Genomic DNA, 15,620 nt, shown 5'->3' on the forward strand with positions numbered 1-15,620 from the left:
TAATAGGCATTGGATAGCAGAGCTGGTTAAAAGCAGCTAGTTAGAATCTGATCCTGCAGGACCTGGGAGAGCTCCCAGCGACAGCAGAAGTTGAACATCAACACAATCCAAAGCTCCTTTGAAGGTCCAGCTTAATGCTATGATGGCAGATCCCTGTTTGCTGAAATCCAGGTGCCTGCTGTGATCTGCTAACCAGATCTGCTGAAATTTCATAGAAAGCTCTCCCTCTCCCTCTCCCTCTCCCTCTCCCTCTCTCTCTCTCTCTTTCTGTGTGTGTGTGATTTTAAGAACAAAAGGGATACTGGTAAAAGTGCTAAGCCTTCCCTTTACTCATTGCTTGTCTTCCCATAGCCTTCTTCCATGATACTTTTCTATAAGCAGTTTTGTCATATGAGAGCTCCCTTTAAAACATCTGTGCTACTGATTCTCAGACTTTGGGATTGTTGAAATATATACAACAAAAAATTAATCAATTTCAGTCATGCATCTATTACACCATATTATTATTATTATTATTATTATTATTATTATTATTATTATTATTATTATTATTATTATTATTATTTAAACCCCTTTTCACACTGTAGACCAAAATTTTTTTTAGCAACGTGGACTAAACTTGCTTCTGGGGCCCCTACAGGATGGGGGGCCCTGAAGTTTAAGTTTCATTAGTTTCTTAGTCAATCTGCTCCTGCATGGGAGTGAGAAGATGTTAGCACCCTGCATCCATGTTTCCCTTTTGTTCTAAAGATCAGACCTCCCCATGACTCCTATCTCTGTTTTACTTATTTTTCTCCTTTGAATTTTGGTTTATGCAGAGTAAAATAAGTTGATAAAAACTCAAAAGAACATAAAGCACATGTGTCCTGGAGAGTAGGTAAGCGATTCTGCAGAACTGTGGCCAGAATTTTAGCTTGCTTGTGTCTTCTCTGCAGCTGCTTTCAGTTGTCCATCAATTGTGCATTAAATGACCCAGGCTACATGGACACAAGAAACAATGCAATACAAGACACTGTGTGGTACTGATCCAGCAATAAATCCAGATCATTTGGAGCCTCTGCACTTGTATGGGTTTGATTTAGGGGAACAGAACATAGGACAGGAAACTGAAGGTGAGAGTCATTATGACTTTTTTTTTTTTTTTTTAACTGGTACATACAAAACATATTAACAGGACATACAAAGATCTGGGACTGACCATGGCTCCCTGCCATGTGCACACATGGTCGCAAACAGGTATTTGCCTGCCATGGAACCCATTACTTAACTATGATTGAAATCTGATGCTTATTGCCTGGATTTATAGCACAGCAATTGCTATATTTAGGGAGGGCCTAAACAATAGATATCAACATAACTGAGTAATAAGCACAAAGTGAAGTTTATTGATAAAAACTCAACACATTTCAAACTAGAATAAGCTCTTGATCAGGAGAAGGGCTTCTTGTGCCCATAGAAATGCATGAACAACAACTTATTTTGAATGAAGTTTGTCCTAATGAAGAAAGAGCTTTTTTATCCCAAAGGTCATTCATTTGGTCCAGTGTTCCTTAAACTGTGGAATCAAACCCAACATTTCAATGTGCATTTTATTTTTAATATATTATTATTATTATTATTATTATTATTATTATTATTAACAGTATTTATATACCGCTTTTCAACAATAGACTTGATGACTTGATGCTGCCACGGTATATGACTTCATTGGGGGAAAAGTTACAGAGCTGTACTTTTAACAGGCTACTATGTATGTGCTTTTAATCATGATAGTCAATGAGGCATACTCCTGGGTAAGTGTGGATAGGATGGCAGCCTTTGGGAAGTTTGGGTTATTTTTTTTTTTTAAACAGATCAGTAACTGCTTGGGACGGTTAGGAAGGTTCTACTTTATTTTAAATCAATTTTTAAATTTATTGTAAAGTTTTAATGTACTTAATTTAATTCTATCTTGTGCTGAAACAGGCAGGCCGGGAGGCCTGCGCTGTATCCGGTGCTAGATAAAGGCCCAAAGTGGCTCAGCATTACCCCCAGGTAAGCTACTGCAACTCCAATGGGTCTCCTTGAACTTGTGCCACCTCTGGAGGTGGCATAAGTCATAGGAGAGCAGAGAGGCTTGCAGTCACTCCTCACTGCTCGGGAACTGGGGGTAGGATCCAGCATATCTGCTGGGTCCCAGCCCCGCCTCCCGCTCCCTGCCTGTCCGCACACCCCCAGGACTGCCCTCTGTCTGCCCTCCCCCCACCCTGGAACACCTCCCTCCCACCTCTTCCCTGCCTCCTCCCCACCCTCCCCAGACCCCTGCATCGGCCGAGCTCATGGACGCTGGATACAGCCTCTGTGCTTCAGTGCACCTCCATGCACTGGCACGGCTGGCTCCTGAGGAGGCGTAAACATGCTTTATGGCACGTTTGCTGCCCTCCTGGGCCAGCGTAAGGAACTTGCACAGGGCCAAGGGCACTTTAGGATTGCACCCTTTGTTGTATAGGTGGTGTTAAATATTTTCCTGCTTGATGATGTGGCACCACTTCCAGGCGTGATGCCACTTCCAAGTTAATCACTTCTGCTGGGTCCCAAAAGATTGTCATTCTAAAAAGTGGGCCCCAGTGTTAAAAAGTTTGAGAACCACTGATTTGGCTTATTACTAATGCTCAAAACAGTGTCTTGGAGCTGGCATTTTATGTAAACTGGGTAGGAACGTAACAAATTTAATGTTTGCAGTACATTTTGCGCATGGTTGGACAGCCTCCAGTTTTTCTGCCTTACATCTTCTCCCCCTGTATGAAAATATGCAAGTTGAAGTGCTTGTAAGTGTGCCTCTTGTAACCCTTCTAAGCCTGCTCCCCTCAGGCCAGCCAGACTTCTGCTTTTATGGAGAAACAGAATGAGTTACAATGATCTTTCTGTTGCAGATGCATTGCGAAAGGTTTATATGCATCTTGAGAATACTTGGAACCACGCTGTTCGGGGTGTCCCTTCTGCTTGGAATCTCCGCTGCTTACATTGTCGGCTATCAGTTTATCCAAACAGACAACTATTATTTCTCGTTTGGACTTTATGGTGCTATCCTGGCATCGCACCTCATCATCCAAAGCCTGTTTGCCTTTCTCGAACACAGGAAAATGAAGCGATCCCTGGAGACGCCAATCAAACTGAACAAAACTGTTGCCCTCTGCATTGCTGCCTACCAGGAGGATCCTGACTACTTAAGGAAATGTTTACTTTCAGTGAAGAGGCTCACCTACCCGGGGATTAAGGTGATTATGGTGATCGATGGGAATTCTGAAGATGACGTTTACATGATGGACATTTTTAGTGAAATCATGGGCAGGGATAAATCTGCGACTTACGTCTGGAGGAATAACTTTCACCAGAGAGGCCCCGACGAGAGCGAAGAGTCTCACAAAGAGAGCATGCAGCACGTCACTCAGCTGGTCCTATCCAACAAAAGTGTTTGCATCATGCAAAAGTGGGGTGGAAAAAGAGAAGTCATGTACACGGCATTCAAAGCCCTGGGGAGAAGCGTGGATTATGTGCAGGTAGGTATGAAAAGCCCTCCTTCAGTGCCAAGTAAGACGTGCCTCCAAAGAAAGCAGGTCTTGTACATTTTGTGCTGGATGCTGCCTAGGCCATCCTAGTCCCTCTTGGAACAGAGTGCCCCTTTCACTCTCCATTCAAAACAGCAGGGCTGGGGGAAAGCATTCACTTCTTAAACCGTTGAGACTGTCAAACGGTACACAACGGCGCATCACACAGGGGCAAGGACAACTTAAATAAGGGAGGGGGGGTGGAAGTTCTGTAATTCATTAACTTTTTAATCTGAGGACTGTCGAACCATAAAAAGTCCAGGCACCAATGCAGAATCCAAATGTGTTACAGATGGGCCCTGGTGCATCATTGAGAAACATATGAAGTTGCTTTATACTGAGTCAGACCAGTGCTTCACGAACTGGCAGCAGCTATCTGGGCTTAAAGGGGGGGGGGAGTTATTTTCCAGCCCAACTTGGGGATGGCGCCAGGGATTGGGATGGCTGCATTCTAGGTATATGCTCTGCTACTGGCCTACTGACTCCAGGTGTGCCATACAGCAGGCAAGGAGGAGGATACAGACAATGAACTAGGGCAGCGGTTCTGAAACTTTGTACCGCCACAACCCACCATGTCCTCTCCACCTTGTCCTGTCCTCATGTGCTGGACAACCATGTGCTGGCAACCCATGTGCTGTCCTCTCAACCTTGTTTGATGCTCACTGAAACTCCACAAAGCATTACTGGAAGCCATTGGGAACTGCTTCCAGGTCACACCAGAACCACAACTCACTCCATTGGCCTCTGCAGGCCCCAAAATGCCTTGCAGAATCAAAGCAGAAGTTGTGGAAGCAAACTGGGAGTCAGTGGTGTCACCCCATGCAATGGGCGGGGCAACGCCCCAGGTGGTGGGCGTGGTGATGTGCCATCGTCCCACCCCCACTGGTTTTTTGCTTTTGTTAGAATAAAGGTATTTCAATGTGATTTGTTTCATTGCATTCTGAATGAAATTATGCATTGATTGATATTTAACATGATGGTATTATTCCTCCAAGTTCTGATTTTAGTGATTTTGAAAACTTGTAGAGTCTCTCTCACACACACACACCCCTGTGTCAACTTACCAACAACTGATTGCAGCAGTTCTCAAACTTTTAGCACTGGGATCCACTTTTTAGAATGACAGTCTGTCTAGGACCCATTGGAAGTGATGTCATGTCCAGAAGTGACATCATCAAGCAAATTAAAATAAATAATTATAAATAATTAAATTAAAAGAAAATAATAATTAAATAAGGGGGAGCCTGTCCTGTTCCACCAAGTGAATCTACACTGAAGTAAGTCCTATTGTGGTCAATGGGTCTCACTCTCAGGAAAGTGTGGGTAGGATTGCAGCCTGTGAGCCCAATCCTATGCATGTCTGCTCTGAAGTAAGTCCCATAGTGGCCAATGGTGCTTAATCTCAGGAAAGTGTGGGTGGGACTGCAGCCTGTGAGCCCAATCCTATTCATGTCTACTCTGAAGTAAGTCCTATAGTGGTCAATGAAGCTTACTCTGTAGTCTGCCTGCAATAACAACCCCCCAAAAAGAATCAGTGAGATTTCCAGCCCTCCCAGTGCCCAGTTTAAAGTTCTTCTATTTCAGGTATATCAATACAAAGACCCACCTGGATTTGCAAGTGCAAAATTGAAAACTTCCCCTTACCAGTTGAAGTCTCTTTTTTGGTCCTTTTTAGTGGGGGGATGGGGGCTGCCTTCTGGAGCATTTGTTGCACTCGAGCTCCATCAAATCGGGACCATTCTAGTGTCCTCACATTCCCCTTTGCCTGGCCTGACCACCAGCCAAGGCTTGTCTGCCTACTCGTGAGTAAACATGACCGTAAGGCTGCTTCGCTTTCCATAGGACAGGGAGGGAGGGACCTCCTTCTCCCTTTTGTGTTTTTTGGGTCTGCATTCGCTGGATCAGGACCATTCTGATGTCCTTGGAGTCCTCTCAGCCTGCCCTGGGTCCTCTCAGTCCTTGCCTGGACTAAGGCAAGTTTGCCTACTCACGAGTAAATGCGGCCATGTGGTTTCATTTTGGGCTCAATAGGGAGGCAGGGCTCAATAGGGAACTGGGAGGGAGGCAGGGACCTCCTTCTCCTGTTTTGGGGGGCTGCATTCATTGGATTGGGACCATACTGGTGGTGTTGTTGGATTCCTCTCAGCCTGCCCTTTCTGATGGACTATGGCAAGTATGCCTACTTGCGAGTAAATGTGCGACACGGCTCACTTTCACTTTCCATAGGGCTCCATGCATTTTTTCTTTCCGGTCTTTTGACCATAACTTTTGAACGAAAGGAGCTATTTCAATTCTGTTTTTTGCATTGTGTTCCACTGGACATTCCACATCCAACGGTGTATGGCACGATGGGGTAGCTCCAAAAGCCGCGAAGTTAGCACATCCTCCCCCCAGGGTGCGTCACCCCCCCCGGCGTGTAACCCGGTGCAGCCTGCACCCCCCACAACCTCCTAGCGATGCCAGTGCTGGGAGTTGCTTTCTAAGGTCAATGAGTGGGTCATGGACTCGGCACAACCTGGAAGCAGCCTCTGGTGGCTCACAGTGATGCTTTGTGGTGCAACAGCGAGCATCAGGTCGCAATCCACTGCACCTCAGTCCATGACCCACCAGTGAGTTGTGACCCACAGTTTGCAAAATGCTGAACTAGGGGCAAATGGACAGGAGAAGAGACACAGACAAAAAATTTCCAACCTTTGGAGGAATCTCTCGATTGCAAGTAGAACTCTAGAGGCCCGGTCTCTTCATATCAGTGTGCAAGGTCCATGCAAAGGCATATCTCCTAATATTTACAAGAGATACCTCTTATTTTTTATTTTTATTTTTATTTTTAAAAAAGGCCTCTTCTGCTTGGTTTAAAAAAAAAAAAGTTCTAAAAAATTTCCCTGCTCACCAGAAATTCCCCAGGATTCGAGGCCATTATTCATCCTGTGAGAAGCTCAGAGCCCCCCCCCCGCCCATATGGGAACGCGCTACTCTTGCAGCTCAAAGAGTATCTCCAAGGATTGGCAGGGTCTGCAAAAATGGAGAGATTTTAAAGCTCTATAAAAACTTGTTAAGAAGCATGGAGGGAAGGCGGGCTGGGTAGGGAGGGGCATGTGTGCGCTTAGAAATACAAACAAGAGGGAACCTTCAGCCAAGTCCTGTTGGCTTCATCATTCACAGCTGCATTACCTCACTCAAGGCAAAAGCTTGGCCTTTAAAGCCTCTGTGACACCGTTCACTTAAAAATGAATTAGGCAGGGCCCACTCCCCCAGTTCCAAAATACAAGCTGCAGGCAGGGATTACTGGCCAGCTGTGCTATATCTGGCAGACATTTCCCCCCCCCCCTCTATATTCTACTAAGCCATTTAAAAAAAATCCAAAAACAGTATGCACAAAGAAATGCTCCTCCTCACTCATGCAAGCTACTTGTATTCACCGCATTATTAATAATACCCACGTTTGAGACCCTTCTTTCTTCCATTTAGCTCAAGTTGGCACTGTTCCACTTAATTCCTCCTCCTTGGAAGGCTATTTGGAAACTGTAGCTGGGGCAAAATACAGCAGCCACGCTTCTCCCTGGTACTGATAATGCAAACGTATTTTCTCAGAACTAAAAACAGGTTGGATACCAGTATCTGTAAGGTGTCTGGAATCCACCCACCAGCTCTCATGGATACTGGAATCCACAGATACCAGGGTTCATATTTAAATGCCTTTGGGGGGGGGGAAGGTGCAAAAATCGGAGCTCCTACCGTTTCATGCCAAAACTGTGCCATTTCCAAGCCTCCACGGCTATTTTTAGGGCTTAAAGACCCACTTTCAGGTCACGCTGAGGTTTCTTGCTCCTCTCAGCGTCACCCCAAAGGCATTTAAACATGAACCCCAGTATCCATTGGTATCCACAGTAAGTCAAATCCGCAGATACTGCACCTGCAGATACCGCATGTCCACTGTACAACTAATTGGTTTCTGGGCTCAATTCAAAGTGCTCCTTTTGATTCTTAAAACCCTGACTTGGGACCAGTGAACCCTAAGGACCACTTGCTCCCACACAGCCATTAATATGACCTGGACATTAAGATCCTCTTCAGTAGTCTTGCTCAAGTGTTCCTCACTTTTTGAGGAAAGGAGCATGGTTTTTCAGTCATAGTCTAGCTCTGTGCTAGAGCAGTGGCTCCACAAGCAGGAGGTCCCAGGTTCAATCCCTGCCACCTCCATGTAGGATAGACCGTCTGACCAGGGCTGGCCTTAGGAGCTGTGGGGCCTTTTGGAAACATTTTTTGGGGGCCCAAGTTTCACAGCTAAAGTTTGTAGAGGCTGAGAGATATAAATAATATTATATTATATATAGATTTTATATCTCTACGGAAAACAATCGATATGCGCTTAAAAAGTGCATGTGAGTTAATGGACCAAATGAATCTAAGCACATTTTAATATAAAATTGCATACCCGTGATCCTATAAGAACATAAGGAGAGCCCCACTGGATCAGGCCAAAGGCCCATTTAGTCCAGCTTCCTGTATCTCTCTGTGGCCCACAAGATATCTCAGAGAATAAGAGACTTGCATCCAGAGAATAAGAGACTTGCATCCTGTTGTCATTCTCTTGCACCTGGCATTCCGAGGTAGCCTAGTCCTAAAACCAGTAGGTTACACATATTCATCACAGTTTGTAACCTATGATGGATAGAAAACTGTTCAATCTCCTTTTAAAGCCATCTAGGCCAGGTTCCATCACCACATCCTGTGGCAAGGAATTCCACAGACTAATTGCATGCTGGGTAAAGGAATGTTTTCTTTTGTCTGTTCTCCTGACACTCAATTTTAGTGGATGTCCCCTGGTTCTGCTGTTGTGTGAGACGGAAAAGAGCATCCCTCTATCCGCTCTAGCCATCCCTTGTAGAATTTTGTACATCACAGTCTTGTCTCCCCCAGGCGCCTTTTATCCAGTCTGAAGAGTCCCAAACGCTGTAGCCTTTCCTCATAAGGGAGGTGCCCCAGCCTAAAGTAGACAAACAAAATGTGTAATTACCTTTGAAAAGTAAATAGTTACAAAACCACTTGCCTTAGTGACTGTGAAATGATTGAGTAAAAAAATATTAATTTTATTCTTTGTTTAGAAAAAAATAATTCAAAATGTCCTTTGCAGTGTGTTGTTGCAAGCATTTGACAAGACTAGAGTAGATTACCCTAGCGCGGCCCCCTTAGGCGCAGGCCCAACTGGGAACAATTGGTCCAATTGGCTTTTAGTCAATCCTGCGTCTGACTCAGCAGAAGGGAGTTTCCTATGTGTGGAAACCCTTGCCGTCTTCCAGGCTTCTCTGTTGATTTTTAGCAAACAACCTCCTGAAAATGCTGCTTTGACCTTAAACATCTACTATGGTTTGATGCTAAGCTATTTATGAACTATATATCTTGTTTGCCATATAGTGACAATTTTATATTCATGAGGTGCCTCAGCAATCTCCACAATTAAGAAGTGGCTTATAAAGACTAGTAACATAACAAATATAGATCTTTAAAAAGGCAAACAGAAAAGGATGATGTAACTTATGGGGCAACCATACTAGGATGGAAATCCCCCCCCCCCCCAATTCTGAACCCTGTCTAGATGGCAATTCTCCCCCATTTCACACTTGCTGGCACAAAACATATGCACTCCAGTCTATAGTTCAGAAACACACTGGGGCATTTAGAAGAAGCCATTGCACTGTTGGGGTAGGCTAAGAATACCAAAGAATCCAACTCCATAGACGTGTGTGTGTGTGTGTGTGTGTGTGTGTATTTCCTTGTGTGCATGTAGGAGTTACAACAAAGCACAGACAAGGATGCCCCTGGGTCACTGTTTGCTAGATTGTTGAAGGGGAGTGGGATATCTGGAAAAGATGGATACAGCTATTGAATTGTTCACTTCAAATTGCAACATTAAATAAAAATGCTTCAATAAACTTCCATTTTGAAACAAATGAATGATAGAGAACTTGGAGCCAGAAAAAAACAAGGCTTCAGGGGTTGGGTTTGATCTGTAGGCCACCAATCCTAGAGACATCTTAGATACCAGGCACCATTCTGACAGGGACAGCATGACCAAGGATGTTAGTGATGCCACCTTGGGTCAACCGCCGCTGCCTTGCACTGAAAGAAAAGCCCCTTAGTGGTCATACTGTGCTGGAAGTCCAGGACCCAGTTTTATTTAAAGGGATAGTGTGAATGTCCATGTCGTCCCTGTAAATAAAACTGGAAGTCCCACATTTGAATGACCTATGTAGGGAACTAGTGGGGAGTGTGTTCCCAGATGTGTAACTAGGGTGGAGTCTGAGGGGCACCTGCCTCAGGTGCTATGCCAAGTGGGGTGCATGACTGCCCCTCAGGCTCCGCTCTGGCTAAGGAGAAGTGCTGGAGGCTCTGCACTACCCCTTACAAGCTGAAATTAAATCCAGCTAGAAGATCTATGATCCAGATTTTGTTCAGCCTGTTCCAAATGGGGTTGCACTCTCCCCTTGAAGGTATTACTCCGGCAGTGCTCTTGGCTGTCCAGGTAGTGGCTGTGGCTTGGGGCACCTTTCCCTGAATTGAACATATGGGTCCATTGCAATCTTCTCTGCCTCAATCAGATCTGGCTCTGGTTTCCCATGAATTGGGCACATCAGAGCTAGATTACTGTAAAGTGCTCTGTGGGGGGCTGCCCTGGAGGATCATTTGGAAACTGCAATTGATGTAAAATGCTGCTGCATGATTCTTGGTTGGCAACCTTCAGTCTCGAAAGACTATGGTATAAGCCTATAGCACCCGGTATTCCCCGGTGGTCTCCCATCCAAGTACTAACCAGGCCTGACCCTGCTTAGCTTCCAAGATCAGACAAGATTGGGCATCCGCAGGGTAACAGTTGCTATGATTCTTGACCGGCATCAGATCACATCACTCTGCCAATATATTCATTACCCTGACTGCCAGTCCATTTCCGAGCGCAATTCAAGGTGCTGGTCCTAAATAGCTTAGTAACACGCAGCAAGCAACACACCGCAATTGACCATGAGAATGAGGTCAAAGTGAATGTTGTGAACTGCAGAACCCCATGATAAATGAGTTCAAAGAGATCTGGAGTGCAGTATTCTGGAATCCAACATCTTTATCTCACATGAAGGTCTGCGGAAACTTCTGTGAGCAAAAAGGCTATCAAATTTCATCCCAGAGCTCTGTCAATGTTTATAAGCATCTGTAGGTTCAGTCACCATTTGTTCCCCCCATCTTGGACAGTGAGAAACTTTTGAACTGGGGGGCACCAAATGCTTCTGGTTTCTTGCCATCAAATGAAATCAGGAAAATGGCAGAACACCTGCAAAGTTGTCTTGCCCCCCCCCACACACAGTAGTTCTCAGTGCCCCATCCTCAAGAAAACTTTCCCTGTACAAATATATTGATTTTATCTGCTAATAAAATAAATACAGCTGATTCTGAGGACAGACTTCTCTTTATAGTACTCACATGACTGCTGTTTCATTGAATATGCCCGCCTGCCTTCACACAAATGCTCTTTGAAAAGAAGTAAAAAGACAGATGCCAAGGAGAGGATTTTTACAGTGAGCTGAAATGGATGTGAGAAAACCACCTGAAGCATTGGATTCAAATCCTGCCCTGCAAAAATGGGCAAAGTTTTGAGTTTTGCAGCCCAATGTTCTAATTTTGTCACACAAAAAATAACCTTTGATGTGATTGTGAGTCCCTTTCACCAGTTTTCAGAATGGCATTGCTGAACTTTTCCATATTGGGTTGCCACCCACAGTGATGGACTTCCCCATCCCTGCACCTGGGGCAAAGGTCTGCGATGGTGCCCCTGTGTGAATTCATACCCCCCCCCCCCGACTCACGAAAACATTGCAGAGCCTTGTGCAACTTCAGGACATGTCAGAAAAGCCTCCTGAGGCTTCGCTGATGTCTTAAACTGTGCTTCTGGCAAACCGGAAGCACAATTTCTGACCACATTGGGAGCCTCAGAGAGGTCCTAGAGGGATGCAGAACTCTGCACCCGGAGCATTTGCCCCATTTAGTTAATGGCAGGTCTGCTGCTGGCCAACCACAACCTACATTTCACTAGAGAAGCTCCTCTATTAGCAAACAGGTTAGGTCAACCTTTTCAACCTTTAGGTTAGGTTAGGTTATTTTCAACCTTTTTCATCTTGCGGCACACTGGCAAGGCACTAAAATGGTCAAGGCACACCATCAGCTTTTTGACAACTGACAAGGCACACTGTGCTGTCAATGGGGGCTCACATCCCCCAATGGTCCTATTGATAAATGACACTCTCCCCAATTCCCACGGCACACCTGGGGACCATTTGCGGCACACCAGTGTGCCATGGCACAGTGGTTAAAAATGGCTGGGTTAGGTTCTAGGGTTTTTTATTCTTAAGTCCAACATCACTATTATCGGTAGCAAACAGCCCTGGCCAGTCTATGTAAAGGCACAAAGTCTCACACTGGTGACCCAGTGGGACAATAAATAATTTCTCCAGGTCACACCAATGGTTGGATTAGGACCCCCAAGAGATGGAAGCTCTGGTCAGCCATGTTTGTTTTGGACAATTGTATGTTGAAAAGTACATATGTAGCAGCACAGTTCTATGCATTTCTACTCAGAAGAAAACCAAATTATGTTCGATGGGGCTTACTCCTGGGAAGATGTATGCAACATTACCGCCTAAGGAAACTTCTGTACCTCATTCAAAAGCCATGTCTTTGGTTTGGAAGTTATCTATGAATTGGTGAAACTCATAAAGTTTTGAAAGTGACTCCTTTTTAATCAGCAGGTAGTTGTAAATATACAACAGTATTTGGTCACATGATTGTCTCTGAGCTTCTCTTTTTTTCAGCTGCCCAGAGTCTGGCATCTTTATTAATTCCCATGCACCTTTCTTATGGACAGGTATGTGATTCAGATACAATGCTTGATCCAGCTTCATCGGTGGAAATGGTAAAGGTTTTAGAAGAGGATCCAATGGTTGGAGGTGTCGGGGGAGATGTACAGGTGAATATAAACACTTTTATGATGCCTAGGTTTCACACCAAAACTGTTTCTAAACTTATTGATGCAAGTGTTGTCATGCTCCTTGTCCCTTCCCTTGCACACACCACTGCTGGCCTGACCAAACAAATGAGGCAATATCTTTAAGTAACGCTTAAAATGCTACCCCTGGGGGCTGGGGGATAAGAATAGGCCCTCAGTTTGGCTGTACTTGTCGTAAGAGGCGACTAAACAGCCACCAGGTAGATGGGACTCATTTGCCTGGGAAGGCAGCTCATCTGAGAGAAGGAAAACTCTGATCCCAAGCCTCCACTGCCTTGTGGCTACATCCAGTTATGGAAAAGGCTTCAGGAGTCAACCTCGAGGCAAAATCCGGAGCCGGAGTCCCTGAGGCAGTTCATGGCTGAACACAGTCATGTTCTGGCGATTCCTGCGACGCCGCTGGAACCAACCGTATTGGTTTCTGCCTTTCCATTGGACCATTCCAGCAACGTGGAGAGGGGGGATTTGCTGCATGGGTAACAGTCTATCCTCCATATCTACTTTACCCAGGCTTCGTGCACTGGAGAGGACACTCTGTTCCAGAACCACCATTCAGAGCGCGATACAATAGTCTTCCGAGACTGAAGGATGCCAACATGAAAATACTAGAAGTGAACTTTCAACTGGTCATCTATTACTTGATCATGGTCAAATATTGTCCAATTTCCAAATTCAATAACAGGTTGGAAAAGATTTCAGTCTCAAAAATATATAAACTAGATCAGTGGTTCTCAAACCGGGAGCCACTAAGTGAGTTGTGACCAAGTTTTGGTGGTTTGCAAAACTGACAGGGCAGATTGGCAGTGAATGGCTCCAATGGCAAGTGGAAGGGTCTGTTTACACAGCGCATTGTGGCATCCTGCAGTGCTTACCATTTTGTCCCCCTGTAGCTACGCAACTGCTGCTAAGAACCCCTACGTTTGCCATAGAACCCCAGAAGATTCTGGGACATATTGTAGGGCACACACTTAGTGTGTGCAAGGCATTGGCTGGGTCATGTGGGTCACATCATTGTCATAAGTAAATGCAGAGTATGAGACAACACATCTCACCTTTCCCTGTGACAGAACATTGTGGGGGAAGATTAGTGATGGTAGATCTTTGAAGGAAATGCTTGTCCAGCCTTGCTGATCTTATTGAGAATCTTTGAGCAAACCCAGGATTCCTCTACAAGATCACCCAAAAACCCCTGCCACAGAGGTTAATATCAGTATCCATAGGATATGTACAAGTATCAAAAACAAGATGCATTCAAAAATGGGCTAAAAAATCCAAGGTCAGAATATATATTTATTTTTTTTTAATGTGGGCAGGGATATTTTGGGACACTTAACTTTTTTGGCTTTTAAACATTCATCATATGTTTGGGTTGTGGGTTTTCCCCCCCTCTTTTACTGTGTTTTTCCTTTCTTTTTCCTTTATTATTATAAATAAATGAAATTAAGTAGAAAAAGAATCATCATATGTTTGTTTTCTTAAGAACTAATTTTAACTCTTCCTTTTCGTCATTGTTCCTTGTAGATAATGAACAAGTATGACTCCTGGATCTCCTTTCTCAGCAGTGTTAGGTACTGGATGGCCTTTAATATTGAAAGGGCTTGCCAGTCCTACTTTGGCTGTGTGCAGTGCATCAGTGGACCCCTGGGGATGTACAGGAACTCCTTGCTCCACGAGTTTGTGGAAGATTGGTACAATCAAGAATTCATGGGATCTCAGTGTAGCTTCGGAGATGACAGGCATCTCACAAACCGAGTCCTGAGCCTTGGCTATGCAACAAAATACACAGCGCGATCCAAGTGCCTTACCGAAACGCCCATAGAGTATCTCAGGTGGCTGAACCAACAGACCCGCTGGAGTAAGTCCTATTTCCGAGAGTGGCTCTACAATGCAATGTGGTTCCATAAGCATCATTTGTGGATGACCTATGAGGCCGTCATCACCGGATTCTTTCCATTTTTTCTCATCGCCACCGTCATTCAGCTTTTCTACCGAGGAAAGCTGTGGAACATCCTTCTTTTCTTGTTGACGGTTCAGCTTGTGGGTCTTATAAAGTCTTCCTTTGCCAGCTGCCTGAGAGGGAACATTGTTATGGTATTCATGTCCCTTTACTCAGTGTTGTACATGTCAAGTTTGCTCCCGGCCAAGATGTTCGCAATAGCCACAATAAACAAGGCTGGGTGGGGCACATCAGGCAGAAAAACCATTGTGGTCAATTTCATAGGACTCATCCCAGTCTCCATTTGGTTTACAATCCTCTTAGGTGGTGTTATTTTCACAATACACAAGGAATCCAAAAAGCCATTTTCTGAATCGAAACAGACAGTGCTGATCATTGGCACAATACTCTACGCATGCTACTGGGTGATGCTTTTGACCTTGTACTTAGCTCTCATCACCAAATGCGGCAGGCGGAAGAAAGAACAACACTATGATATGGTGCTTGATGTATGATTCAACCGCTGTGCCTTTTCATTTCTGCCCATGGAAAGTTTTTCAAGTGACCTTCTAGCATTTGTGGCACTGAATTAGACATCATCATGAAATTAAGGATCACTGCTGCTGGGACTTGAACGTAACCATTTTATGACCATGCCAAAGCAAAAAAAAAAAAAAAAAAAAAGGAATGAAAATGTGATTGTGCCTTTTTGGGGGGAACAAAACAAAACCGCATGGATTCAACCCATTCCTGTGGGTGGTCTCTATGATGCACTTTCTTCTGTTGTGCGTACACCCAAAAGTGTTAAAGTCCTATATACCTCATTGGTCATGCTCATGTGGACGAACATGGAAGAAAGGGAGTTTTGGAGGCTTAAACAAAGGATCTGTTAACCCCTTACAACCTAATTTATGAACTTCTTGTTGTTCTGTGATTTTTCTAGGAAGGTATTTGCGTGTGTGCGTCTGTGTCTGTGGGTGTGAGTGTGTCTATGTTAGGCTGCCAAACGTAATTCCAAAGTCAAATTTTTATGAGGCTTGACGACCAA

The 15,620-nt window shown here is 44.6% G+C and overlaps 1 protein-coding gene across 1 annotated transcript; it reads left to right on the forward strand.

The window, feature by feature from the left end:
* The first annotated feature begins 2,912 nt into the window (after positions 1–2,912).
* Positions 2,913–15,087, forward strand: HAS2 (hyaluronan synthase 2). The gene is made up of 3 exons (XM_066625512.1): positions 2,913–3,539; positions 12,496–12,597; positions 14,158–15,087. The coding sequence occupies exons 1-3, from the start codon at positions 2,913–2,915 to the stop codon at positions 15,085–15,087; spliced, it is 1,659 nt and encodes a 552-aa protein (XP_066481609.1).
* The last annotated feature ends 533 nt before the right edge of the window (positions 15,088–15,620 follow it).

This window comes from Tiliqua scincoides, chromosome 4, assembly GCF_035046505.1.
Source record: "Tiliqua scincoides isolate rTilSci1 chromosome 4, rTilSci1.hap2, whole genome shotgun sequence".
Lineage (NCBI taxonomy): Eukaryota > Metazoa > Chordata > Lepidosauria > Squamata > Scincidae > Tiliqua > Tiliqua scincoides.

Bases quoted from the DNA above. Each gene is read 5' to 3' on its own strand.
- HAS2 (XM_066625512.1), top strand. From the start codon at position 2,913: ATGCATTGCGAAAGGTTTATATGCATCTTGAGAATACTTGGAACCACG. The intron at 3,540-12,495 runs GTAGGTATGAAA...TCTTATGGACAG, and splicing joins GAAGCGTGGATTATGTGCAG to GTATGTGATTCAGATACAAT. The intron at 12,598-14,157 runs GTGAATATAAAC...TGTTCCTTGTAG, and splicing joins GTGTCGGGGGAGATGTACAG to ATAATGAACAAGTATGACTC.